The 25,245-nt window shown below is 36.7% G+C and overlaps 1 protein-coding gene across 1 annotated transcript in view; it reads left to right on the top strand.

The window, feature by feature from the left end:
• Positions 1-25,245, top strand: part of LOC144661316 (uncharacterized) — a 77,394-nt gene that overhangs the window by 17,373 nt on the left and 34,776 nt on the right. Inside the window, exons 6-44 of the mRNA XM_078522037.1 lie at positions 7,953-8,042; positions 9,019-9,093; positions 9,284-9,322; positions 9,886-9,939; positions 10,397-10,450; positions 10,594-10,647; positions 10,804-10,911; positions 11,110-11,154; positions 12,260-12,313; positions 12,586-12,630; positions 13,116-13,313; positions 13,786-13,839; positions 16,105-16,149; positions 16,257-16,310; positions 16,547-16,600; positions 16,853-16,906; positions 17,229-17,282; positions 17,444-17,497; positions 17,767-17,811; positions 18,331-18,384; positions 19,010-19,054; positions 19,480-19,533; positions 19,693-19,746; positions 19,944-19,997; positions 20,111-20,164; positions 20,496-20,549; positions 21,118-21,162; positions 21,731-21,775; positions 21,860-21,913; positions 22,118-22,171; positions 22,524-22,577; positions 22,824-22,877; positions 23,267-23,320; positions 23,552-23,605; positions 23,867-23,920; positions 24,191-24,244; positions 24,743-24,796; positions 24,928-24,981; positions 25,130-25,183. Of these exons, the coding sequence (XP_078378163.1) occupies positions 7,953-8,042; positions 9,019-9,093; positions 9,284-9,322; positions 9,886-9,939; positions 10,397-10,450; positions 10,594-10,647; positions 10,804-10,911; positions 11,110-11,154; positions 12,260-12,313; positions 12,586-12,630; positions 13,116-13,313; positions 13,786-13,839; positions 16,105-16,149; positions 16,257-16,310; positions 16,547-16,600; positions 16,853-16,906; positions 17,229-17,282; positions 17,444-17,497; positions 17,767-17,811; positions 18,331-18,384; positions 19,010-19,054; positions 19,480-19,533; positions 19,693-19,746; positions 19,944-19,997; positions 20,111-20,164; positions 20,496-20,549; positions 21,118-21,162; positions 21,731-21,775; positions 21,860-21,913; positions 22,118-22,171; positions 22,524-22,577; positions 22,824-22,877; positions 23,267-23,320; positions 23,552-23,605; positions 23,867-23,920; positions 24,191-24,244; positions 24,743-24,796; positions 24,928-24,981; positions 25,130-25,183 (2,283 nt within the window). The remainder of the gene's footprint in view (positions 1-7,952; positions 8,043-9,018; positions 9,094-9,283; positions 9,323-9,885; positions 9,940-10,396; positions 10,451-10,593; positions 10,648-10,803; positions 10,912-11,109; positions 11,155-12,259; positions 12,314-12,585; positions 12,631-13,115; positions 13,314-13,785; positions 13,840-16,104; positions 16,150-16,256; positions 16,311-16,546; positions 16,601-16,852; positions 16,907-17,228; positions 17,283-17,443; positions 17,498-17,766; positions 17,812-18,330; positions 18,385-19,009; positions 19,055-19,479; positions 19,534-19,692; positions 19,747-19,943; positions 19,998-20,110; positions 20,165-20,495; positions 20,550-21,117; positions 21,163-21,730; positions 21,776-21,859; positions 21,914-22,117; positions 22,172-22,523; positions 22,578-22,823; positions 22,878-23,266; positions 23,321-23,551; positions 23,606-23,866; positions 23,921-24,190; positions 24,245-24,742; positions 24,797-24,927; positions 24,982-25,129; positions 25,184-25,245) is intronic.

The raw sequence follows: 25,245 nt of genomic DNA, 5'->3' as shown, positions 1-25,245 counted from the left end.
CCTGAAAAACTTATTGAAAAACTGGATGTAATTTGCGGAAGCATTAACGCTGGGAATACGAGTTATGAATTAAAAAACCAAGGTATTACAATATTGGATGAACTGTTAAGAGTGAAAAGAATTACAAAGCGTCTATATGAAAAAATTTATAACAACTATTTTATCTAATTTAAATATATATAATGGAGAAGCATTTAATACTTAGTTCATTCAGGGCGAAAAGACAAGCCAATAATTATAATCAGAAAGCACATGATTTTACAATTTATCTTGACCAGCCTTTATTCCTTGATCCAAACAAAAATTATGAAATGGCGTTGGACGAAATAATCAGTATGACGTATAGTTGGTATAACGTGACAGCATCATTCGGTAACAATAAAATAAGATATCGAAAAACAACAGGTAGTGATACAAGCTTTAAAGATATCGTTTTTCGAGATGGTATGTATTCATATAGTGACATCGATACTTTTTTAAAAAATGCAGTGGGTAAATACGATGATGATAATTATATATTTGAAGTCAAGTTTGATTTATCATTATTCAAAGCAATAATAACCATAGCACCAAATTATGAGTTGGATCTATCTGTTTCAGACTTTAATTTGATACTGGGTTTTGATAAGAAAATTTTATCAGCTGGAAGCAACATCAGTGACCATATACCCGATTTGACGAGGAGCGTTGATATGATATGCATCCATACTGATTTAACCAGTAGATCCTTAACAGATGAATCAAGAGATGTATTATTTTGTTTTAGTATAATAGCACAAGGAATCCGTAGATCATTCCCTTTCACTCTTGAACCAAGACGACTGAAATTTTCACCAATTAATAAAAATAGTATTGATTCAATCAGACTATATATAACCGATTCGTATAATCGTCCCATTGATTTAAATGAAATCGATACGGCGTTTCATATCGTTATCAAAGAGGTGAATTAATCTAAACTAATAATATAAAATGAATCGAGTATACGAATGGTCAAAATTTTATAACCCTAAAAAAGGTTTATATCAATATCGCCATAAAGGATCAGGTTTAATAACTAATGATTTATCAAATATCGGACAATATTCTAAAAAAATGATAAAAGATATCAATAAATCACCAATAATCAAAGCACAAAAGAAAAGTTTAAAAACCGTGTTAAATAGAAGTGAAAAAGCTGGGGATCTTATTTTGAAACGATTAGCACAATTGAAGTAAATTATATAATCTAATAATATAAATGAGTTTCAGAAGCATAGAAAATGTTGAAAAAGTTGATTATCTCAGATTCAATCTGCAAACACCTATTATTCAGCCGGCAAATGGCTTATATCAGGAAAAAACAGGGTATATATTCAATATGACCGATCGCTCTTCATGGTTCGATTGGTATAACGGATACTTTATCGTCAAATACAAACTTCAGAAAAAAGAAGATGGAGCAAATATTATCGCCAATGTTTTAGCTACCCCTATTTTAACCTCAACGATAAATGATAGTTCCAGTATTATAAATCACATTATGATAACTTCAGGAGGTAAAAAACCTTACGATGGTAATGACCTGCATAAAATCTGTTTCATAAAAGGATTGCTTGAATTTTCTGATGACTATAGTCGTACAGTAGCTAGCAATTTTAATTGGTATCTTGACGATAGAGCTGCATTAGTGGGCAATTTGACAACAGCCCCAAAAGTAGGAGCAATTAAAAGAGCTGAATTGTGCGCAGAATCAAAAGACGTATATGCTTGTATTCCGTTGAATAGGTTTTCCATTTTTCAAGAACTACGAGATAAAATGATACCACCTATGCAAATCGAACTAAACATAACACTAAATGATGATAGAGAGTTTATTTACAGAGTTGGGGGTGATGAAACACGATATGTTGTTTTAGATTTTCAGTTATGGTTACCACGTTTGAATTTTACATCAGCAGGACAAAAATTAGTGAATAGTAGTTTTTTAACAGCAACAAAATGGACATATTTAAGAGAGTTTATTAAGCATTCATCACCAACAACAGCAATATCCGGAATATATCAAATTACTCCTGCTATTAAAAATCCAAAGCATGTTTTTGTTTATCTGCAAAGAAACAAGTCAAATAATGAATTACAAAATCCCTTTATTTTTGATACTTTTAAAATAAATGCGGGTGATGATGCATGTAAACTTTCCACTTGCCGTTTGCAACTTGGTACTTCGTTTTTTACTCCAGAACTAGAGTATGATTGTGATTACAAACCAAGATTGTATAATGACATTCTTGAATATGCATACAGAACCTCTGACTATAATACAGGAGTGCAGTTAAATTTACAGAATTACTCTGAATTATTTCCGATAATATATTTTGATTTACGAAATCATAAGGAATCGGTTACTGATGATCCAAAACAGTTATTGTTTCATTACAGATTGAATGTACAAGCTACTGACGATTATATGATATACGCTGTAGTTCTTTATGAAGAAAAAATTGTAATTGACAAAATTGGAAATGAACTTATTTTTATGTAATATTTAATCTAACACTATTATATATAGAGCAAGACTATGAGCACAAAATATATTTCAACATATATTCCTTTAACAGAAGGCCAAATGAAAAAGCTAGCCAGAGCAATCAAAAATTCAAGTGAAGTGAGTTTATTGATTGATAAGCATCAGATCAAAAAGAAGGGTAATACTGAGTTATACCTTACAAAAAGACAAATAACACGGCATAATAAAGTAAAAAGTGAGGGTAAAGGCATTACATTGATTTTATCTAAAACACAAATAAGTAAAATTCGAAAGGTAATTGGAAAAGGAATACAAGTCACTCCTGATAAAGGAGGGTCCGGTATGCAAATAGAATACCCTTATTATTCACCACAAATCATTAGGAAACAAAGATCAAAAAACGGTGGCAAAATTAAACTACCAAATAAGAGAAATGCATTATCTTACAGACCGCCACCATTCATCGGTTCTTGGGGTGAATATGATAAATTTCTTAGAACAGGTGGATTGGTGCTTCCAAAAAAAAAGATCTTGAAACCAAAAAAAAAGTAAAAAAACCTACATTTATCAAAAAAGCTCTAAGTAACAATGATCTAATGAGATGGTGTAAGTATTTAAATATTAATATCACAGGGATATACAGCAGAGATGAACACATGCCTAAAAAACATAGCCCATGTATCATTAATTTAGACAGCTATGAAGGTGTTGGTAGCCACTGGGTTGCCTGTGTTTCTAGTGTTAAAAAAGACATATTGTGGTACTTTGATAGCTTCGGAATGCCATACCCAAATGAATTTAAAATGAGAGCTGAGAAAGATGGGATAAAACAAGTTTTGTATAATAACACACAATATCAGAATATCAAATCAGTACTTTGTGGCTATTATTGTATTTATTTCTTGCATCAAGCATTGGTTTATGATAGAGAGTATCATGATATATTAATGCAATTATCAATGACTGACACAATGTACAATGAACGTTTTATAAGCAATTATTTCAAAAATATGTAATCATATTATATATGAAATCGTATTGTGTGAAACAAAGAAAAATAACAAATTGCGTACCTGGAATTCTGAACAATATGTAAGATCAAAGAACGGAAGACTTATGTTGCGTTGCGTTTGCTTAGAATGCAAAATCATTAAAACCAAATTTGTCAGTGAGAAAAAAGGACGAGGAGTTGGACAAACCATTAACAAAAAGATTGGTGATAAAATTCCAGGGTTTCAACAGGCTCAAGACATGGCGTCGGCTATCATGGCAGTTACGGGAGCTGATAAAGATCTATTTAAAAAATATTGGCGCGGTGACTTTGCTAAAGGTATATTTAATAAAAAAAGCGGGATTCAGACATCTAATTTTTGGAAGCCCGCTGGAGCATATAAAAATGAAAATCTCGACCCAAAATGCAATTTCAGTGAGTATAAAAATGGAAAATGGATAAATCATTATTGCGATTAAATATCTAATCAATATATATATAATGTGCCAATCGTATTGTCTATCATGTAAAAAACAAACCAAATCATTAAACTCTAAAAAGGTAAAAGCTAAAAATGGTCGGCTTATGGAAAAATCGGTTTGTCAAATATGCAGGAAGAATAAGAGTAAATTTATTAAAGGAGGTGCTATTTCAAAGCGTAAGCCCCCTTCTGCTATTGAATATGACATGAGAGGTTCTGGCATTGATATTCAAAAACACTTATCAAAACTTGGAGAATTACATATGAGAACACCTACAGGAAAAAAGTACAATTATTGTGGACCCGGTACTAAATTAGAAGAAAGATTAGCTTCTAACGATCCTAAATATAGAGATCCAATAAACAATCTTGATAGCATATGTCAAATGCACGACATCGCATATAGTAATTCAAAATCACTAGCTGATAAACATAAGGCAGATGATCTTATGCTTAAGAGAATATCAAAAATACCATTTAAAGACCGTCCGTGGGGAACAACAGGGGTACAAGCTTTAATCGCTAGTAAAAGAAAAATCGGATTGGGTATAAAAAAAAGAAGCCAAAAAACGGAAAACGGCGTTGAGTAAAAATGATTGGTCTCAACAATTAGCCGATGAGTTACATAAACCAATCAGACGAAAATTTAAAACTAGAAGAGTAATATCAAATGGAATTGACGAGATATGGTCTGCTGATTTAGTTTTTATGGATAAACTTTCAAAATGGAATAAAGGTTATAAATATCTATTGACTATAATTGACGTATTCAGTAAATTCGCTTGGGCTATACAATTGAAAGATAAGAAAGGTGCATCAATAACTAGCGCTTTCAACAATATTATCATTAATGACAAGCGTAAACCTGAATATCTCTGGGTTGATAAGGGATCTGAATTTTATAACAAAACATTCAAGGAATGGCTAAAGCAGAATGATATCAAGATGTATTCCACTTTTAATGAAGGTAAAGCTGTTGTTATTGAGAGATTTAATAGAACTTTGAAAAATAAAATGTACAAACAGTTTACTATTCAAGGTAACACACAGTATCTTGAAATGCTACCCATACTGGTAAAAGAATACAATAATACAAAACACAGTTCAATAAAGATGACACCAACAGAAGCTTCAAAGGAAAAGAATCAAGGAATTGTATATCTTAACCTATACGGTGATATGGAGCCATTATCAGCAAAACCCAAATTTAAGGTTGGTGATAAGGTCCGAATATCTAAATATAAACGAAAGGTGTTCGACAAAGGCTATACTCCTAATTGGTCAGAAGAGATATTCATCGTTGATAAGATCCAATACACTAATCCAATAACTTATAAATTAAAAGATTTGAATAATGAAGAAATACAAGGTAGCTTTTACGAGTCCGAACTATTGAAAGCAAAACAAGAAGTATTTCGTATTGATAAAGTAATTCGGCGGAACTATAAGAAGAAACAAGCTTTAGTGAAGTGGAAAGGTTATAGTGATGAATTTAATAGTTGGATACCAATCAAGGATTTACAACATATTTAAACAATTTTTAATTTTATTTATGGAGTATATGTTAAGAGTGCCTTAAAATCAATTATCAAGTATTACACATGCAAATAAAAATATTAAGTATAATATTTTTATAAATCAGTATTTGATTACAAAAAATATTTTAGGACATACATTCATTTTAAAAAAACATTGAATTTATCAACAACTAATTTTTATCCAATTGATCTTCATTAAAAAAAGGATCAAATTTAAATATAAGCGATCAAAAAGCATTCGACAAATCTAAAAAACAAATTGAATACGTATAGATCTTTATAATATCAAAAATGTTCAAAAACCCGGGCACCACATCATAACAACTACACTCTTTGGCTGATGGAACTGTAAATTATATAATGTATATATATAAGTATGGATTTAGAAACAGAAACAGAAAAAAAGGAGAGATGGCGAAAATGTATTTTTCACACAACACTAGCTGAAATAAGAGAAAGAGAACAGATTTATAAAGAATATTACGAGCTAATGGAACGTATTAAGAAGCGAGAAAAAGAGGATGAAGAAAGAGATGAAAAAGAAGGTTGAAAAAAACGGAAAATTCAGTAATGAAATCAAAGCAAGTTTAAACGCACTATAAAAGAGATATAAAAAATAATGTATAATAAATATTATAATGACATCAAATTACATCAAAGAAAAATTCGTTGAGATGATGAATATCATAGAAAAACATTGCATTAAAGACAATACACTTTTCTTACAATTAAGTGAAAAGGAACAATCAAATAGATTAGTTAACATTTGTACTGATCTCGGTATTATATCAAATATGATCCTACATAAAAACATGTTCAAAAATCTGATAAAAATACAAAAATATTATATTGAAAATGTAATATAAGACGTTCATTTTAAACGCACTAGAATCCAACTTGATAAAAGGAATAATTAAACGCACTAAGATGCAAGATTTTTAAAAAATAGTATAAGAAGTTTTTTTTTTTTGATTTTGAACCTAGGGTTGAGTTAGGGTTGGTTTTTCAGGCTTGGTTTTACAGGCTTGGTTTTCTTGGGTTTGAATCCATTTTGATTTTTCAGGGCTTGAATTTCAGTTTTTGATTCTAATATTTGATTCCAATATTTGAATCCAGCACTGGAAGTAGTGATGTACTACATCTCTAAGGCAAATTTGCCTCAGAGTGTAGTACATTACTACTGGCGACCCCATTATAGTCTGTCCATTCGTGAAAATGCGACTCCCATCCAGCGGCACATCCCCATTAGCCCATTTATAATAAGTGCCCCCCCCCCCCCCGGGGATTCAAATCACTTCCAAAACGACCCAAAAAGACACAGGAACACGCAGGAATACAGCATTTGGGCCCGCTGTGTCTGAGAGTTCTATTTAACTAAGCTTAGCAGAGTCTGTTTTCATAATACCACTCTTTTTTAGCTATAATTCTTAACAAGTTATGTATCAGTCAATTCCAAAACCCGCCATGCCCCCCCCCCCCCCCGGGCAAACCCCCGGGCATTTGACTTTTTCAAAAAATTTTGGTGAAATTCCCCGCTATGTTGGCAGTTTAGGCGGTCAAATTCCCCACCAGTTAGGGCTTCGCAGAGTGTCAAATTCCCCACACTTTTCGGATTTTAAGACAAAATGATTAACTACAACAAAACGACGAAAACGTCGATGTTTACTTTCGCTCCGTGTAGCTTGAAATCGGTCTTTCTAGCTCTGCGAAGGATTTCCTGAAAATACCTTATTGATACTGAGAAGAAAATTGTCTTCTGACAACAAATCCACAGTTAAATGTTTTTCTATGAAGGCAAAAAGGATACCGTAACAAAAACAGAGGTGGGATCGCGGAATAGCACGAGTACCGTGAACATTCGTAGTTGCAGTGAATGAACGGATAAAGAAATGCTTTAGCATGTGACTGCTGACTCTTGTTTCTTCGATGGTCAAATGCCCCACCTGGTGGGCGAAGTTTACGTCAAATTCTCGACCGGCTATACGAAGCTAACCTCGAGTCAAATGCACGGAGTATGCCGGGGTGGGGGGGGGGAGGGATGGGCGGTTTTGGAATTGACAGACACATTAACGTTCGAATTTATTTTAAAGTAGTTCAAAGGGCGAATTTAAAACAAACTATTGTGCTGTTTCGGGGGATACAGCATTCGTCCGGTAGGTTATTTTCAGTGTATTTTGTAAGGGGTCGATAAGAATCAATATCAATCAATCAATAAAATGTATTTACCCTCGGAGCTGAAGGGAGCTGACTAGGCCCTAAACAAAACATATGCTAATATGTCGATAAGCAATAGATAACGTTAGTATAAAGAATGCTAAGTATGGCAAAATAATACTACGGACTAGGTATATATGTATAGCTTAATCATAATTTAGATGTGTAATGTCACTTTATTATTGTCGCCTTTATTGTCGCTGTATTGTTATGTTGTAGGGACCTCCAGGCAAGAAAGGACTTCAAGGACCGGCCGGACGACCAGGACCACCTGGCCCGCCCGCTGTTGGACGCGGTGCAATAACTGCTGTAAGTGTTCCTCGATATTCCATTAGCGGCCAAGAAGCAAAATTGTTAGAATTCATCAAAAACGATAATGGAAACGAATAAACATGAATGAGTAGAAACTCGGCCGTGTTCTGTTGGAAATTTAAGAATCTGACTGGTTCTGGCATTGTCTTCTATTTCCGATTGCGCCGCGTTGCTCTCTCAAAGGTCGATGTTTGTTTATTTTTAAAATTGTAGGTTTTGGACTGCAACCCATAAGAGTTTCTGTTTAAACATTTGGAATACCCGCCCTCATTTCCCGTGAGCGATAGATTTTTTTTTTTTTGCAATTAAAAGCTTTATTGGTGTTAGAGCTTACAGTGCAAGCAAAACGTAGAGATCAGAGTAGTATTGAAAAGAAGATAACGTTTCTTTAGTTTTGCTGGACCACCAGTTTTCAAATAAATTCCAAAAAGATAAAGTTGAAGAGCAGTGTAAGAACATGTGATCTAAAGAATGTCTGTCAGTGAGACATTGAGGGCATAAATCACTATCCGATATTTTGGCTTTAAAAAGGCTAACTTTTGATGGAAGGATATTATGAATAAGCTTATATTGAAACATTGATATCTTTATGTCATTTTTTATCTGGAAGGGTAATTCATAAAAACTTTGCTCGGTTGAAACCGTACCTTAAAATTTTGCTTTCAGCGGTTGGGGGTAAAAATACGTTTTTTAACATAGCGGAGTAGACGTTTTTGGTAGTAATTATGTTTGTTTTATGATTTCCATTTTCTGCCATGAGCGATAGATACCTTGGCTGCGCCTCGTTGACTATTTGCTCCTAGAAAACTCGGGCCCGAATAGAAAATTGTGACCGGCCTGATCAACATACATAACACCACAAAATGGTTGAAAAGGAGTTCAAGATGACCGCTAAATTGTAAAACTGCCTACCACAACGGACAATACATGCCACTTTAAGAATCATGGCGTTATTTTTTTGTTATTTTGGTAGACGCTAGTGGGGCTTAAAGGACCATATATGGCGCCGAATATCATCTCGGAAAGATCTGAACTTATAGCTGCACCGGTAAGTCACCTTTCTTGCTACTCATTACGAAGATTGTGTTTCTTAGTGTAGAGGACGCGGCGTGGTGGTTACACCGTACTTTTCTCACTTTATATTACTTCTGTAAGTAGTATTGATAATTGTAATGCGCAAGATGGGCACTATTTATATGAGCACTTTATATCTCACACATTATTATTTCTCTTATTAGATTGGAGAGCAAGGACGTAATGGTCGAAAAGGAGTAATTGTAAGACTGATAAAATATAACTAAAAATTTAAACCTATTGACAAAAACAACTTTCTTTGTGTGTTTTTCAAAATTAATTTTCTTTGACCACTGGTTTGCCCGTGTGAACAAATTTTCTTGCATGTCAAGTTTCCTTGCCCATGGGCCGAGTATGTTTTTGCATTATCATTACTATTATTTTTATTTTGGACAGTGGAGCAGACAATTAACACAGGGTCCAGGACAGAGCAGAACGAAAGCACACGCGAACGCAGGGTCTGGAGTCCAATTTTCCTGGCAAAGTTTTGACACGAGCAAATTCCGCATTTGACTGATTATTCCACCAAACACGAGCAAAAATAATAGCAAATTGTCTTATGAAAACAAGGGAAAAATTAACAAAAGTTAACGACTGAGAAAGTTTGCTCGTGTACATGGGTGTTCATTAACATGTATCAGTGATTGAGTCCCTATGTTCATCCAGACAAAGTAATAAATTGTTTACAAAATGACTAAATAAGGTACTAATCATCTAATCATCCTGAAAGTCCGAGATTAGAAAGTACTCCTTGTTTATTTTCTAGGGTTCTATTGGTATCCCCGGAATTGTTGGATTGGAAGGAAATCCTGGAATACCGGTGAGTTGAATTAAGTACATTCTCCTAGATTACCAATTATTTGACTTATTTTAACGCCTGAAATAGCTACCAGACTAAAGTGATTTTCTGTGTCAGAACAATTCAGAATTGCTTTGCTTGTGCTTTTTGCGCTCTGCGATAAGTTTGTTTTTTATGTTTATTTAAGAGAAAGCACTAGTAATTATCTAGCTTAAAGCGATATTTTTTTAGCGAAACGAGGGCAGAATTTGAAAAAAATATACGTGCCTTTTTTTTCAAATTGGCATCAAAGCGTTGTGCATGCGTTAATTAGTGTAGTAATTTTGAAGAAAACTAGCCTATTGTTTCAAAAATTCTATTAATGTAAACATTTCTGTTTACCTTTGAACTTTTGCTAGAAGTCATGCTCTTGAAAGTGTCCCTTATATCACTGTCTTCAACGAAATTCCTCAGTTGCCCGATGTCGATTTCTTTTTAGGGAAATGTTGGTCCGTTGGGTCCAAGGGGCGAAGTTGGATTGCCTGGTGATGATGTAAGTAGCCTGCACTAATCGATCTCTGGTCTCATATGTTTGATTCAAAATTAGCAAAGGGAAAAGGGAAAGGTTTTAGGGGATGAGTGGTATCTTGAAGGCCATATATAATAATTTTTGGCCAACTTGTTTGTACTTGACAGGGAGAGCTTGGTCCAAAGGGAAATCAAGGACCTCCGGGCTACGCTGGAAATAAGGTAAGCCACATCTCCGTAACGTAACTGATAAGTCAATTGCCTTTGATCCCGCTAAGTAATTATGTTAAGATCACTATTATAATAATCGCAATGGGAAATTTGCACTCTTCAAATATTATCTAAGCATAAGCTTAACAGTTTTGACACTTTATGTAGGGACCTATGGGCGATGCTGGCACTCCAGGACTGCAGGGAAGAAGAGGTCCACAAGGCCGTGACGGAAGGACTGGACTCGGAGGAGAACGAGGCGGAGATGGTGACCTGGTAAGCCTTCCTGATAAGTGACTGCGCATGCTCATCTGGCCACCAAAACCTGTCAGCATAAACCAAACTATAAAGTTATAAACGGAATGGCTGTAATGCGGGTTTATAACGAGGTTTCTTTGTTTTTATACATGATATCAGTAATGATGACATAATGATGTTCATTATCATATTATTACTTTTTAATGCGTTTGGTAGGGAGAGCAAGGTGTAGCTGGAAACCCAGGGACAGAGGGAGCCATGGTAAGACTGAGAGTTTGTCATAAGCACCACCTATACCTATGTTGTATAGAAAAATTTCAAACTCAAACTTTATTAGGGCTTTCCACAAGTTGTTCGAGATTTCCCAAAAAAGTTGCCCGTAATTTCTCAAAAAGTTGCTCCAAAAATCCAAAAAAGTTGCTTCTGATAACAAACGTTGCTCGAAAGTTGCTCCAAAAAATTCTAAAACGCTGCATCTAATCAAGAGAATTTCTCTAAATATATGCTAATTTCCCTTTAAGGGTAAGATTTCTGAGCAGTTTTATGCAATTTTACAGCAAAAGAAGTAAAATTTTGACGGGTTTTGTAATGTTTTAATGCAAAATGAGCCGAAAGTTGACATGTCCTCAGATGTTCCTCGAAAGTCTTTGGCAAACTTCGTAAATCTTCGGAAACGTTCGTATTGCCTTTAAACAACACTCGGATAATCTTCGGAGATCTTCGGTCTGGAAATTGCTCAAAATGCAACAAGTTGCTCGAGAGGAAAAAAGTTACTCGAAGGGGAAAAAGTTGCCAAAAAGTTGCCGAGCAACTTGTGGGAAGCCCTAAACTTTATCATAAAGGTCTTTACTTGCTTTTTTTTATACTTTGATTTTTGTGTACATGTGAACTTTCAAACATAGTGTGGCAAGCCTACACATTGCGATTCAGCACCTCTTTCGACTGAGGGGACAATTTCCGTGTTACCTCGTGTTAGCGTTTCAGTCGAAAATAGTTTTCGATGGTGTTCCGAGATATCAGCCGACTTTTGCTAGGTCGTTTCGACGCATCGACAGTGGAAAGTAGTAAATGTTTATGGAAGAAAGGTTAGTTTTTTTGCGGAAAACTGTAAAACTCGACTTCTATATACAGTCAACTCTCGTTATAGCGGACACGTTCGGGGCGTCGTTTAGTGTCCGTTATAGCGAGAGTCCGTAATAGCGGGAGTCATTTCCAGTCAAACCTCTTTCGCCGGGGATCTGGGTTTTGTCCGAATAGCGAGTGTCCGCAATAACGGGGTATCCGCAAGGCGAGAGTTGACTGTATGCCATAAAGTGAGGTCCACATAATGTTTTTCTGCTTAGTATTCCTGTTTACGATAATCTAGGGCCAGCAAGGGAAAACTGGAGCCACTGGCGCTATTGGTCATTCGGGACCCCAGGTGAGAATTATTCTGATACTCATGATCATGTACAAAGTTGAGTATGATCTTGTACCAAGAGAAGCAGAAATATTCTATACGATTGCTTTTTGCAATTTGCGTAATTTGGACACCGTTTGAAATAAAAATTATCGCAAGTATAAGTTATATATGCAAATGACTTACACGAAAGAATATATGTACTTTCGTGACGTTGACACAAACGGCTAGGTTTAACATCCTGCCATTAAAGGAGTGGGTTGTTTATCGCTATGTGTTTTTCTATAATCTAGGGTTTGCAAGGTCGACAAGGCTCTCCAGGATATATTGGTTTGCGGGTAAGGTTGGTTCTTTTAATCTGCAGCGAACTGATTGATCGTGCCATCCAAGCCGGCTAGAATTGTTAATTTTAATTCTCCAGAAGGTACAATAGCGAAGCGCGCGAATGACATCACAACAGACAAGACTCAGAAAAACAAACCGAAATGGCGAACGATTTTCCTAAAACACTTTCTAAAACAGCCTGTGTTCTTAAAACACTTTCATCAATCGAAAACTTCGCCTAGATTCCCTCTACTTCTTTCAGAACACGCTGATGTTTTTTGAGCCTCATGGGGGTTATATTCAGTTACATTCTGTTTTTAGACCTCGCACACCTCGTTATTGTTACTTGTCGAAGAAGAGAGTGTCCGTGTAGAAGTAGCGATTCGTCTATACAGATCTATATGAAAATTTGTCCGTCCGGGCTAAGCAGACTGTTTGCAATAAAGACTATATGTATCTGCATTTACGAGTTAATGACTACATGTTGCTTGATGGACAGGGTATGTCCGGCCAATCAGGATCTCCAGGGGAACCTGGCACCGTAGGACCTAAAGGTTCTCAAGGCAGAACAGGGTCTCCAGGTTTGGATGGCTATTCAGGTATGACCGGGGAACCCGGGCCTCAAGGGAACCCCGGGAGTAACGGCCAAGAGGGAGAACAAGGAAGTTCCGGTGCTACAGGATCAAAAGGAGCAACAGTAAGAATAGAAGAAAATTTAACAAAAAAATCTTTGGTTGTACAGTCGAACTTTCCTATGCGACCATCTCGCGTAAGCGACTATATCCTTGCCGTAAGAAACTAGTTAAACAGGGCCGTAGCTAGAAAGAGGCAAGACGAGGTACTTGCCTCGTCTAGATCTTAACCTACAAGTAAAAACAAAAAATAAGTTTAGTTGGAAAAAGTCGGGCTACGGCCCTGTTAAATCACAAGAGATCTAAATTTTGAGTCATTGCGTTTCAGAGGCTTTAATCAATGCAGAAATGCATTCGTAAGCACCAAAACATATTATTCAAGAACATATCGAGTACGTCATTCGAAGAGATTACAGTGCGTTAAATCCAATTGCAAAGTTGCCATATGATCGTGCATATGGCTATAATCGACTATATGACTTTACTTTCGCGTGTATTGACTTTAATTTTAAACGTGGATTCTGTTTCGTTCTCAAGGGTGACTCAGGACCACAGGGAGAACAAGGACTGCAAGGAAGCAGGGGAGAACAGGTTAAACAAGAAACGATAGTGTGCTTAAGCCTGGTTTTCACTAGCGACGCAAGCACAAGCGCAAGGAAAACAAGTCTTATATTTCTCCGTAAAAACGGCTTCGACTCAAGCAAAAGCACAAGCGCTTTACATTTTGATGCTTGCGGTAAGCACAAGGATTAAAATTTGTCCTTTTTGCGTGATTGCGCTTGTACTTGTGTCGCTAGTGAAAACCAGGCTTTATGGATTAAAAAGTTGCATGACTTGTGCATTTTGCATAAATATCAATTAAAATTAGACCTTTATGACTGCAGTGGTTTAACCCTAGAATTACGCTTTCTTTTTTTCTTATTCGATAAAGGACTATGTTTGTTAATCATGTAAAATTATTTCTTTTACAAAATAATGTAGGAAAAATTAACTAGCTTAAGAAATTTGCAGTTTAGGCGGTAGCGATATCGATAAAATAGACGACTTGTGACAAGACCTAAAGGATTTTAATTCATTCCTCGCGAAGCGAGACCGAAGGCCGAGCGTAGCGGGGTGTATAATTTTGTCCCTCAAAGGGCTCAGGCGGGATGAAATCTCGTGTGGAGTTTACGGTCATATATATACAGCTATTTCGAGAAAGGTTGTCGGAAAAAAAAAAAAAAACATCAAAGTGCACGCGACAAAACCGAAAGGTGGTCTGGGTATTCACTGGAATTTTGCATATTGGCCTAGAGGAAATTTACAAGTTTGTATTTTTGCACGTGGAGAATTTGTTTTTCTTCTCAGGAGGCCTATATCTGTAGCTTTACTTTTACTGTCGCATGTCTTTGAGTGAGGAAAAATTCTTCTGAACTTCAGAGGGTCTAAACGTACCTTGTTTCTACATGTCTGAAAAGAAAGAAAACCTGAAAATTGCGCTTATTTTGTTGTTATATCTCATTAGTATTCAACACGTGCAGTAGCTCAATACGTCTACCCATACTACCTTTAGGGATTGGCTTGTGCAGTTTTGTGCTTTTTTCCGACAACGTTTCTCGAAATAGCTGTATATATACTAGTTATGCAACGCTTTCGAGTGGTATACTAAAGGCTCGTGTGTATACCGAGAAAATACAAGTGACTCGTGGGATATTCCATAGTATACCACGAGAAAGTGTTGTGTAACTATTTTATACCATGCCATAGAAAATACGCCTTCTAAATTTCGTCGAGAATACAATCGCAGCGCACGATGGGAAGGTTGGGTTGAATACCGTCGAATATACACGGCTTTCCTGTATTCTGATTGGCTGTATTTTCTATGGCATGGTATAAATATATATATTTGTGAGCTTGGTGTGTGGCGGAAATGACGTCACACGGCCGCGCGCTGGTGGCCTAATGGTAAGGCGTCGAACTTGAAATCAGATCTTCGGGACTGAGGACGGGGGTTCGAATCCGGCTAGGGTTTTTTTTTTATTTCTTTTTTTTTTTGTGGGTTCGAATCCTGAGCCTTTCATTTTTATCGTTTCTCTTTTCGGATTAAAATAACACTGATTTCCACATAATACTCCCTCAACGCCTATTCAGGCTATAAACTGCTGGTGTTGAAAACTGTATATTGTTGTATGAAAATTTGCCATTTCGTTCTGAACCCATTGTTGCTGATGTCAAGGCTGATCGGGATTTCTCCATCCATTGGAAAGATAATCATCTCTGTTTAGTTCCTGTTGCTGTTGCTGTAATTGTTGTTATCTACGCGTGTCACTATTTTCTCGAGCAGACTGTAATCGAATATTTCTCTCCTCCTCCGATTCTAATTGTAAGCGCGCTGCATCACTTTCCCTTCTTAATTGTAATCTATCCTGTAGCTGTTCAGTTAATTCTACTAAAAGTCTGTCTGTATAATTTTGTCTCAGTAATTGAAATCTGTTTCGCTCTTCGTTGCGGGACGCGAATGAGAGGCGGCTGTATTCGCAGGCTACTGTAATCGTGCAGTTCGTTGTTGTCCAGTTTCTGCTTGTATTCTGTCCGCGATATTTGGTCGAAGTCTCTGTAATCGTGTAGTTCGTTGTTGTTCAGTTTCTGTTTGTATTCTGTCTGCTGTATTTTGTCGAAGTCTCTGTAATCGTGCAGTTCGTTGTTGTTCAGTTTCTGTTTGTATTCTGTCTGCTGTATTTTGTCCGTTACTAGGCAACAATAACCCAGAGCTTCGCGAGGCCCTGCGAGTCACGTATTACTAGTTTAAGTATAACAGCTGCTTCGGATATCTTTTAAAACCCGCCATTGTGATTTTAATTATCATTTACTTTCTAGGGTGGGCCTGGTGATGTCGGACTGACAGGACGTTCAGGAAGCCTTGTAAGCCAAACAAATGATCCCACTGTAATATTTAATAAGAAAACAGCTTTCTGTTCTTTATTTTCAAAGAATACTTTGCAACAACAATATGGTTATCTTTCGTACAGGGTTCCGCTGGAGCAACGGGTCGAGAAGGAATAAAGGGAGACAAAGGAAGTCAGGTGTATATACGTATTAGAATGATTTTTTATTACTTTCGTTTTGGTTTTTCCTTTTTTATGGGTTTTACACTCATATTTTCTTACGTTAAATTTTTATTAGCATCCCTTACCTGGTTCTTTCACCAGAGTGTATGTGGATAAGAAGCAAATATTCTTCAAAGTGAATAGCAGTACAGGAGTAATATATGTTGCTAAATGTAATTATATAAATATGATGGTAAGTTTGTTTTTAATAGGGCGAAACTGGTCTTCCAGGAAGCCGAGGTCCCCCTGGTCCTGCTGGAAATAGAGTGAGTGGGTGCTGCCTAAATCTTACATTTTATCGCAGATTCCTTCAGTATCTTTTTTAGCTTTTCTTAAATATTAAATTAGCTGATTTTTGGATTATCAAAGACGAGTTAAGGTTCAGTAACAGGACAAGACGAGGATATACCTCAATTTTAGGTTTACTGGTTTCTTTGGATTTGTTGAAAAAAGCTCAACTTCTATGCCTAATTTTGATTTTTGTTTGTTTTAATTTGTTTTGTTTTTTTTTCCTTAAGGGTGGTCCTGGAGGAAGTGGTTCTCCAGGTATTCCAGGAGATACAGGATCAAGGGTAAAAAAATATCATGGATTCTTGTATTTATGTTTACATTTTAGCTGTTGATGTTGCAATTATCATACGTACCGTTAAAACCATCGTACTTCACAGTTCAACTTTTTGAGTAAAAACTGAACTTAAGATTCTGTCCAAAGAAGAATTGCAGATATTTTCTCAAATAACTTTCTGCCGTTTCAGATGTCCTCTAAAGAATTTGAAAATAACAAATGTTACTTTTGTCTTCCTAAACATGTTCAAGTATGCAGTTTAGCAATTTTAAAAGAAGACAAAATGGCTTCACTTCATATGCCAATACATTTTGAACATTTATACTTAGGGAGCAGCAGGATCCCAAGGTTCGACTGGACGAAATGGTATAAATGGAATACAGGTAACGCAGTATTTTTTTTTTCATCAGTAACCTTGCCTACCGTCTGGTGATTATGTTACTCCCGTAGGTATTTGCTGTGTTTAAAATTGGACGCAGCTTTTGTATGAATGTCATTTGAAACAATACCGTTTCTCTTTTGTTATGTTCTGTTTTTATTTTAGGGAGTTGTCGGAAATCGAGGACCAAGAGGCGTTCGAGGTCGGAATGGCATGCGGGTAAGAGAAACATTGTAAGAAAGATTTTTGGAGCAACAATGCAAGTGGAAACAAGAATATAGTATATTATATTATTCCTTTGACAGGTTATCTCTGTTCAGCACTAATGGTCTGTTAAAATAGGCTGTCCAGTTGGCAGTAATTTCTTCCAAAAAATCAATTGCATGCATCGTAGACTCATTTGATATATGGCACCACGCGTGTCATTTTTCTTGAGCCAACTTTATAGTTAAAAAAACATGGATTTATGGATTTATGCATTTCTTTAGGGCACGCAAGGCTTCCCTGGCGTTCAAGGGCAACAAGGAGAACGGGTAAAATACCTTTGCTGTCTTAATTCTTTATAGTTGTTCTCATTTCCCAGCTATGTACAATAGGCAGCTACCGAAATTTATACTGGGTAATTGTTCGAAACAAGCCAAACTACCGACAGATGAGAAAAGAGAAAACAACTAGAAACACAGGTGATAGGTGAGATTTAGAAAGGGAAAATGTAGATTTTAGTCAGCAGCTTTGTTCTGATAACAATTCCAACAAAAATGCCGAGGAACAACTCTTCAAAAAACACATTCCTTTTGACATGTGTTGTACGTGATAATCTAAATCAATTTGGTACCCCAAATAAAGCTTAAGAACCACGTTGTAGCAGAATACTAAGACAACTGTTTACTCTCACGTCTAAATAAGCCAGTGTACTTCATATAAACTGATCTCTAAATTAGCAATGCTCTTGATGCCAACATCGTTATCATTGTCGTCTTCGTCGTAGTTGTTTACTTAAACTACCTAATGGCCATGATTGTGAGCATTATGCAGTTGTTATTTTTTCGCAGGGAAGGAGAGGCCAGGCAGGCCGGCAAGGATTAGCAGGAACTCCTGGTGCAGCTGTAAGTATAATTTTCACTGCTTACGTCTTAATGTCCGGCAAAACGGGGAAACATGTTTTCAGTAACGTGCTGGAAAAATGTTTCCATAATTGTTTCATCGTTTTGCCATGCTTTCATTCTGCGCGGAAACACGAAATGTTTCTGACGTGTAGCAGAAGCAAATTTTACTTCTTGGAAACAAAATTGACGCTGGAAACAATGATTTCCGTGTGGCAAAAAAGTTTCCTCGTTTTGCCAGGAATTTATACATGTATGACAAATCATAAACAATGTACATCTGGTTGCAAACGTCCACCTTTTTATACGACACGAAACAACAATTTCGGTCTTCCACTTTTACAGGCCAGTTTATCAGCTTTGTAAAGGCTGACAATTTAGGCTGACTTTTTCATGATGCAGTCAGAAAGATTGGTTTGAAGTGCTAGTTTCTACCGTCTTTTGTTTGTTAAGAAAACACTGAGTTGCTAAAGTAACTCAGGTCTCGCATTTTATGTTGATCAATAGTTAAAGCTATGCATATGTTTGTAGATTAGGTTTTTGACGTGGGGACAGTTCATTTCCATCCTTCGCTATCAAGGTAAACACCATTATATCTAGAACTCAAAATTTTCTCCTTTTTTCATAGGGAATGCCAGGAGACCCTGGCTTTGCGGGGAACCCTGGGCAGCAGGTAATTATAGCTTAGACGCATGTTCAACGATCGTATCTAGACAACACATTTTAACTTAAAAAATCGCTTCAGTGGGAGGTTACGTTAGCACTACAGTACTAGCTCGACACAACAGGCAGCTGCTAGCAATAGCTAGCAATCAAGTTTATTCTAAATTTTATTCATATTCGCTCTAACATAGTGGAGTAAGAGATAGCGGAGTAGGAGACATTGTTCCACTTCATGTGGGATTGACATTGTGAAAAGTGCATTATATTAAAGGTCACAAAGGGGTTGATTGCACCCATGGGTAAGGTAAATTAACATCTTAAAGAATTCACACCAACAATGTCAATGCTAAAGTTCAAGCTACTGTTACTATACCACATGACTCTTACTTAAACAGTAGCTACATTGTGTTTACAAGGCTACTTGTTTGTATTCAGGGCGCGAGAGGGACCGCTGGATCCATTGGTGCGCGAGGAGCAAAAGGAACGCAGGTAATCCAAGAGCCTTGTTTTATATTTGAGTGTGGAACTTTCCGAGAGGACATCTGCTTATTTTATATCACGAGCGCCGGCGCCACATTTCTGTTTTTTTTTTTTGTTTGTTTGTTTGTTTGTTGTTGTTTGTTTTTTTTTTTCATTTCTTACTTTTAGGGCGAAGAGGGCATTCAAGGATTCCGCGGAGAAATGGGACTTTCTGGAGAAAAGGTGTGAAGAAAACTTTTTAATGTCGTAGGCATATTTAAATGCTTCCTGTAACAGAGCAAACTAATTTATAACCCTATTCGCAACTCTCTATTCAATCGCTTTTATCTTTGATTGTCGAATGCAGAAACAAGAATGACAAGGTAATAGCTTTAGCCATGGCTAAGTATTTAAACGAACACTGCATTTGTATGTTATAGGGCGAGCAAGGACGACCTGGTAATGTAGGCCCGCGAGGGACGATGGGCACCGAGGTTTGTTACTTATTGGCCATTTTTTGTCAAATCGTTGTTGGATAATTACCTTTGTCTTATGATATCCCTTACAGACCTAACTGTTTATTTTTGCATTTTGCTTTTTATCTAAGGGTGATGCAGGCTCCAGAGGTCTGAGTGGATCAACAGGAGGCGAGGGTGATCCGGTTAGTTCCTATGGCATTCGAAATGGATTATCTTCGTTTTTAATCTTTTTTTAACCGTATTGGTCCCTCTGTTTTTTTCTCTGAAATCATTTGGCCGTCGCGAGAGAAATCTGGAGAGGGGACAAAGCTACTCTGGGTATAATCCAAGATGGCGGCCCTGCTACCATCGAACGTGAGGGCTGAATGACTTGAGCGCAAAGAAAGAGGGACTGTTCAACTGTTAAGCTTGGCAAAGATTTGATGTATATCGATTATTACAGTAATTTGCTTTATTCGCTAGACACGTTGATTGGCTTAATCTTTAGTCTTTTATCACCTTCTATTTTGATAGGGTGTCAAGGGATCTCAAGGAAATACTGGATCTGCAGGCTCATCAGGATCAACGGTTGGTTTCATTTCACTGCCTCGCATGAAACATATCAATTTATTATAATCAGAAATGCATGTCAAACTTATTCTAGTTTGTTTGTTTTTTTTTTGTTACAAATACGCTGTAAAGGGGGAAACATAATGGGACGCTAAAAACTATAAATAGAAGTATCGATTTGTTAATTGAAATACCGATTTGCTATGTGAGTGTGTTTGAATGAGTGACACAATTTTTCTTATAACCCAAGGCCTAAGGGACGGACCATTATTTTCTTGGAGGGGGGGGGGATGAAAAACTTTTCTTCTGCAAACTTTTTTTTTAGTTTATGCACCTCTGCAAACATTTTTTTTCGAAATTCTTACTATTTTTTGTTATACATATCGTGTTTGCAAACAATTTATTTTGACTTTCCAGGCCCTGCAAACAATTTTTTTCAATATTTTTCATCCCCCCCCCCCCCCCTCCAAAAAAAATAATGGTCCGTCCCTAATGTGTACACGTCCAAAGCAATACACATGTAATTTTACTGATAATACTTAGGTATAAACATAGATATAAAACTTTGTTCACTCTATAATTTTAGGGTGCAAAGGGGAATGCTGGAACAAATGGCTCACCTGGCCGAAGGGTAAGATTGTAACTATACGTCTTTCTATTGGTTAAGCCCTTTTTAAATTTCTTTTATTAAACGCTTACCGGGTTTGTGTCATTGATAAGCAAAAGTTTCAGTTTCGAAATTCAGTGCTACTTTGAAATCCAAGGAAGGCGTTGGTACTAATTGGAAATCTAAAAAATATTGGCCTGGCGTTGCTAAAACGTACTGTACAAGTCATGAAATTTGTTAAAAAGTGGTGTTGCTATGGATGGGCGAAAAGAAAGTGGCCTAGAACTTGAAAAAGCCTGGCCGACGTTTTCAAGTTGAAAGCGTTACTTGAAAGAAAATCATATAAAACCATTGGTTAGGGTTTATTCACATCTTAGAGAATGAACTTATGCCTTTTATGTTTTTTAAGGTTATTTTGTTGATCAGTGAGTTTATCACACAAAAAATCTTGACACTGTCCCTTTTACTATCTTTACATCTTCAAACTAGTGGATAGTGTATCAATTTTTCCCTAATATTAAGACATGAATCTCAAGTTCTAGCTAGCGGTTTTGATGGAGTTACTTTTTGTCACAACGTTATTTCTTTTCAGGGAAAGCCAGGTAATCATGGATTACAAGGAATTTCTGGAGATCAGGTGGGTGAAGTTTAAATTTACATTTCATGAACAAGAAGAAACTGAAAATGAAAGATAACTTAACCTGCCATGTTTTCTGTATAGGGGGTAGATGGACGTATTGGCGAGCGAGGAGACGAAGGAAAGCGCGGTCCACCAGTAAGTAGAAACCATTCCAAACTGACATTATACGTATTACAACATATGTCTTAAAACATTAACCTGGGGTTATAGACCACAATTCTGTCACACGGCTCAAAGTGGGCTGGCCACCTATAACGCCAATACGTATGGTTTACTTCTTACGTGATCAATCATTTACCATTTTCTTAACATTTATTGTTATTTCAAAAAAAAATTCAGGGATCACAAGGACCTATCGGCGAGGCTGGAGATGGCGGAAATCAAGGGCAGACAGTAAGACAGCGGAAACTGTTCAAATACCTTATTATAGGAATATAACGAAGCATTTTAACAACGCGAACAAAATTCACACGTAATAAAATTAACGCGAATTTAGGAAAAGTTCTGGTCAATGCTTATGGTAAAAAAGTTAACATACATAAAATTAACGCGAATTTTTGAAATTCGCGTTAATAACATGTATCGTTAATTTCCTATAATAAGGTAAGTTGAATTTTACACGCATGCATATAACTGAACTAGTCGCTAACGCAAGCACTTTATATTATATCCATGTGTTTTGTTTTTCTTTTCCTTTTTACTTACTGATTTTCCCTTCTTTTCTTTCTTTCCTTTAATATAACAGGGACCTGCAGGACCGATTGGAGAAACTGGGCAATCCGGAATAAAAGGAGAAGAAGTAAGAAACTCTGAACTTGTTTTACTTTGTGTGCTATTCACTTATTTGTATCAGCCTTATATCTTATACTCTCTGTGCATAATTAACACTCACTTTAGTCTATACCGTCCCAGTTAAATTTTAAGTTCTACCTGACATTCCCTTTAGTTTTTTGTCCATCAAACTAATGCTATTGCTAACGAGTAAAAAATTACGTTCCTTCAAAGAAAAAGTGTGGTTTAAGGTATACACTTTTTTATTGTTTAGGGCGAAGCAGGGCCAGGTGGTCGTCGCGGTAGTAATGGCGATGATGGTGGTGCGGTAAGTATGAGCCTTATGGTGGATTTCCACTGACGGCGCGTAATCTTTTACGTGCGTTTACGTGCGTAAAGTTATGTATGAACGAGTTACGTAAACGTATTCGCAAGTCGTTCATACCTTGTCCCTCGTTTTTTGTGTCGTCAGTGGAAATCCACCTTAGGGGGTACAAAAAATCATTACAAGCGTAAGAGACCATTGATCTTTTTACTGTAACCACAGAATGCAGTTCAATCATTCATGCCATTATGCTTTAGAATTGAACCACAATTTATTGTTCACGAGACATAGCTATTAACGTAAAGCTTTAGTTTCTCGATTGCGAGAAGATAGAAACTAAAGAAAATAACTGTAGTTTGTTTAACTTGTTTTGGACAATGTTATTTCTAAAGGGTGCTAATGGCAATCCAGGAGAACAGGGAATGGCAGGAGAAATGGGCGTGAAGGTTAGTGTTGAGCCTGAAAATTACCTAACGGTACGGATTCTGATGGTATTTATTGAAACGCTGCAAACACGTAATTAATATTATTACATTCTGTTGAATTTCTGCTCTCAGTTCTCCCATCGGGTAGGATGAGAGAACTCCCAGAATTCCCAGATCACTTTCGGCGCCTCAATTCTCAGTTTCTTTGTTAAGTTTGCTTTCTTTGAGTATTATCATTTTATTAAATTAAAGGGAGTGTCTGGAGACAGTGGAAGTAGTGGACAGCCCGGTACCAACGGTGACTTGGTAAGAATTTTAATTTCGCACGACACAAATTAAAAAGAATGTATATGCTTAATAATAATTACCAGTACAACCCCGACATAACGAATAGCCTTGTGATGTAACAGAAATGCATGTCTGATTCCAAACGTTTACGTTATAGTTACTAATATCAGGGACTACTATGGGTGTTTATTGTATTATAACATAAACTGCCTAAATATTTTACTTTAAGGATAACACGTAGCTTTCGTTACGATATATGTCATTTGTTGTATACTCCAGGGTCCTCGCGGCGATCCAGGTTTAAGTGGACAAGCAGGTTATTTGGGTGGTATGGTAAGTGCAGCTCTGTATAGCATGTGGTGCTTATTTTTTGACCAAAATCCCGCATTTGCGGTTGCAAATCAAATGGAGCGAATCTTTACTTTATGGGATTCATGTTGGTTGGAAATAGCGGACTATGTTTTTTTGCGTCCCGATTGGTATATCGGTTACATTTGTTCATTTTCACCCCATTTACAGCCTTTTATCAAGAAAAAAAAAACAATTGGATAGCGAGCTATAAATGTTAAATAAAAAAAGTGTTGATATTTTTTCACTTTCAAGGGGCCACCTGGTCCGATCGGTCAATCGGGAGCTGTTGGTCCTAGTGGAGAAAAGGTGAGTAAAATCGAAATCCATTTTTGTAAACGATACACGATCAGGAGATTAAATAAAATTTTAAAACTTAGGGGTTTTCCTCCGTTCCTCCGTCCCGTTTTTATTTTACCACGTATAACAAATATATTGGAAAAACTGAGTTTTTCATAAGGTTAATGATTATTTGGCGAAGAACTGAGGAGCTTCTCTGAGCTTCTGCAGAGCGTTTTTTTACTTTGATGTTTGAGGGGAGACTTTTTCGTAAAGAGAATTGATGATGATGAAGAAGTTGTTCAACATGACACGAGCGTGGGACAAAGAAAAAATCTGAGTCCCCGACGGGAATCGAACCCATGGCCTCCCAGAATACCGGTTGGGCGCTCTAACCAACTGAGCTACGAGAGACTCGTTGAGAGCTGGGCCATTTTACTAGGTTGATATGTGACACGCGTATATGTGAGAATATTTTTGTTCCAAACAAAAACAGATTTAAGAAGCGCAATTCACTTCTTTTTTTAGGGTGCGGATGGGGAGCCTGGGCCGAGCGGTGGATCGGGGCCAACTGGAGCTGAGGTATCTTTATAACTTAACTGGGACAATTATTTCAGGATTTCGTTTTTTGCACTCCAATTTTGTCGTTCCGCTAACAATATTAAAAACAACAAAACACACTTTAATGTAAACTATGATCTTTCCTGTTGCAGGGTAGAATAGGCAATACAGGACAAAAGGGATATCAAGGAGATCGTGGAGAACAAGTAATGATTATTTATTAGAATTTTCCCAATGATTATTCGACTTCAAACTTGACTTAATTCTTTTTCCCCGGCTAAGGAATAGGGCCATGTTACGTTTCTTAGAGGTGACTTTCAATTACTGATTGTTTATTCTACTTGTGACTCATAGGGCGGGACTGGCCAACCAGGACTGATGGGAACATCGGGACCTACAGGACCATCGGTATAAACTTAAGAGAAGTCATTCTTTTACAATCTTATTTCTTATTTTAAGCCTGGTCTCGA

Source organism: Oculina patagonica, chromosome 7 (genome assembly GCF_052425735.1).
Source record: "Oculina patagonica isolate OP01 chromosome 7, crgOcupat, whole genome shotgun sequence".
NCBI classification, from domain to species: Eukaryota; Metazoa; Cnidaria; class Anthozoa; order Scleractinia; family Oculinidae; genus Oculina; species Oculina patagonica.
This window is presented reverse-complemented; position numbering and strand designations above follow the sequence as displayed.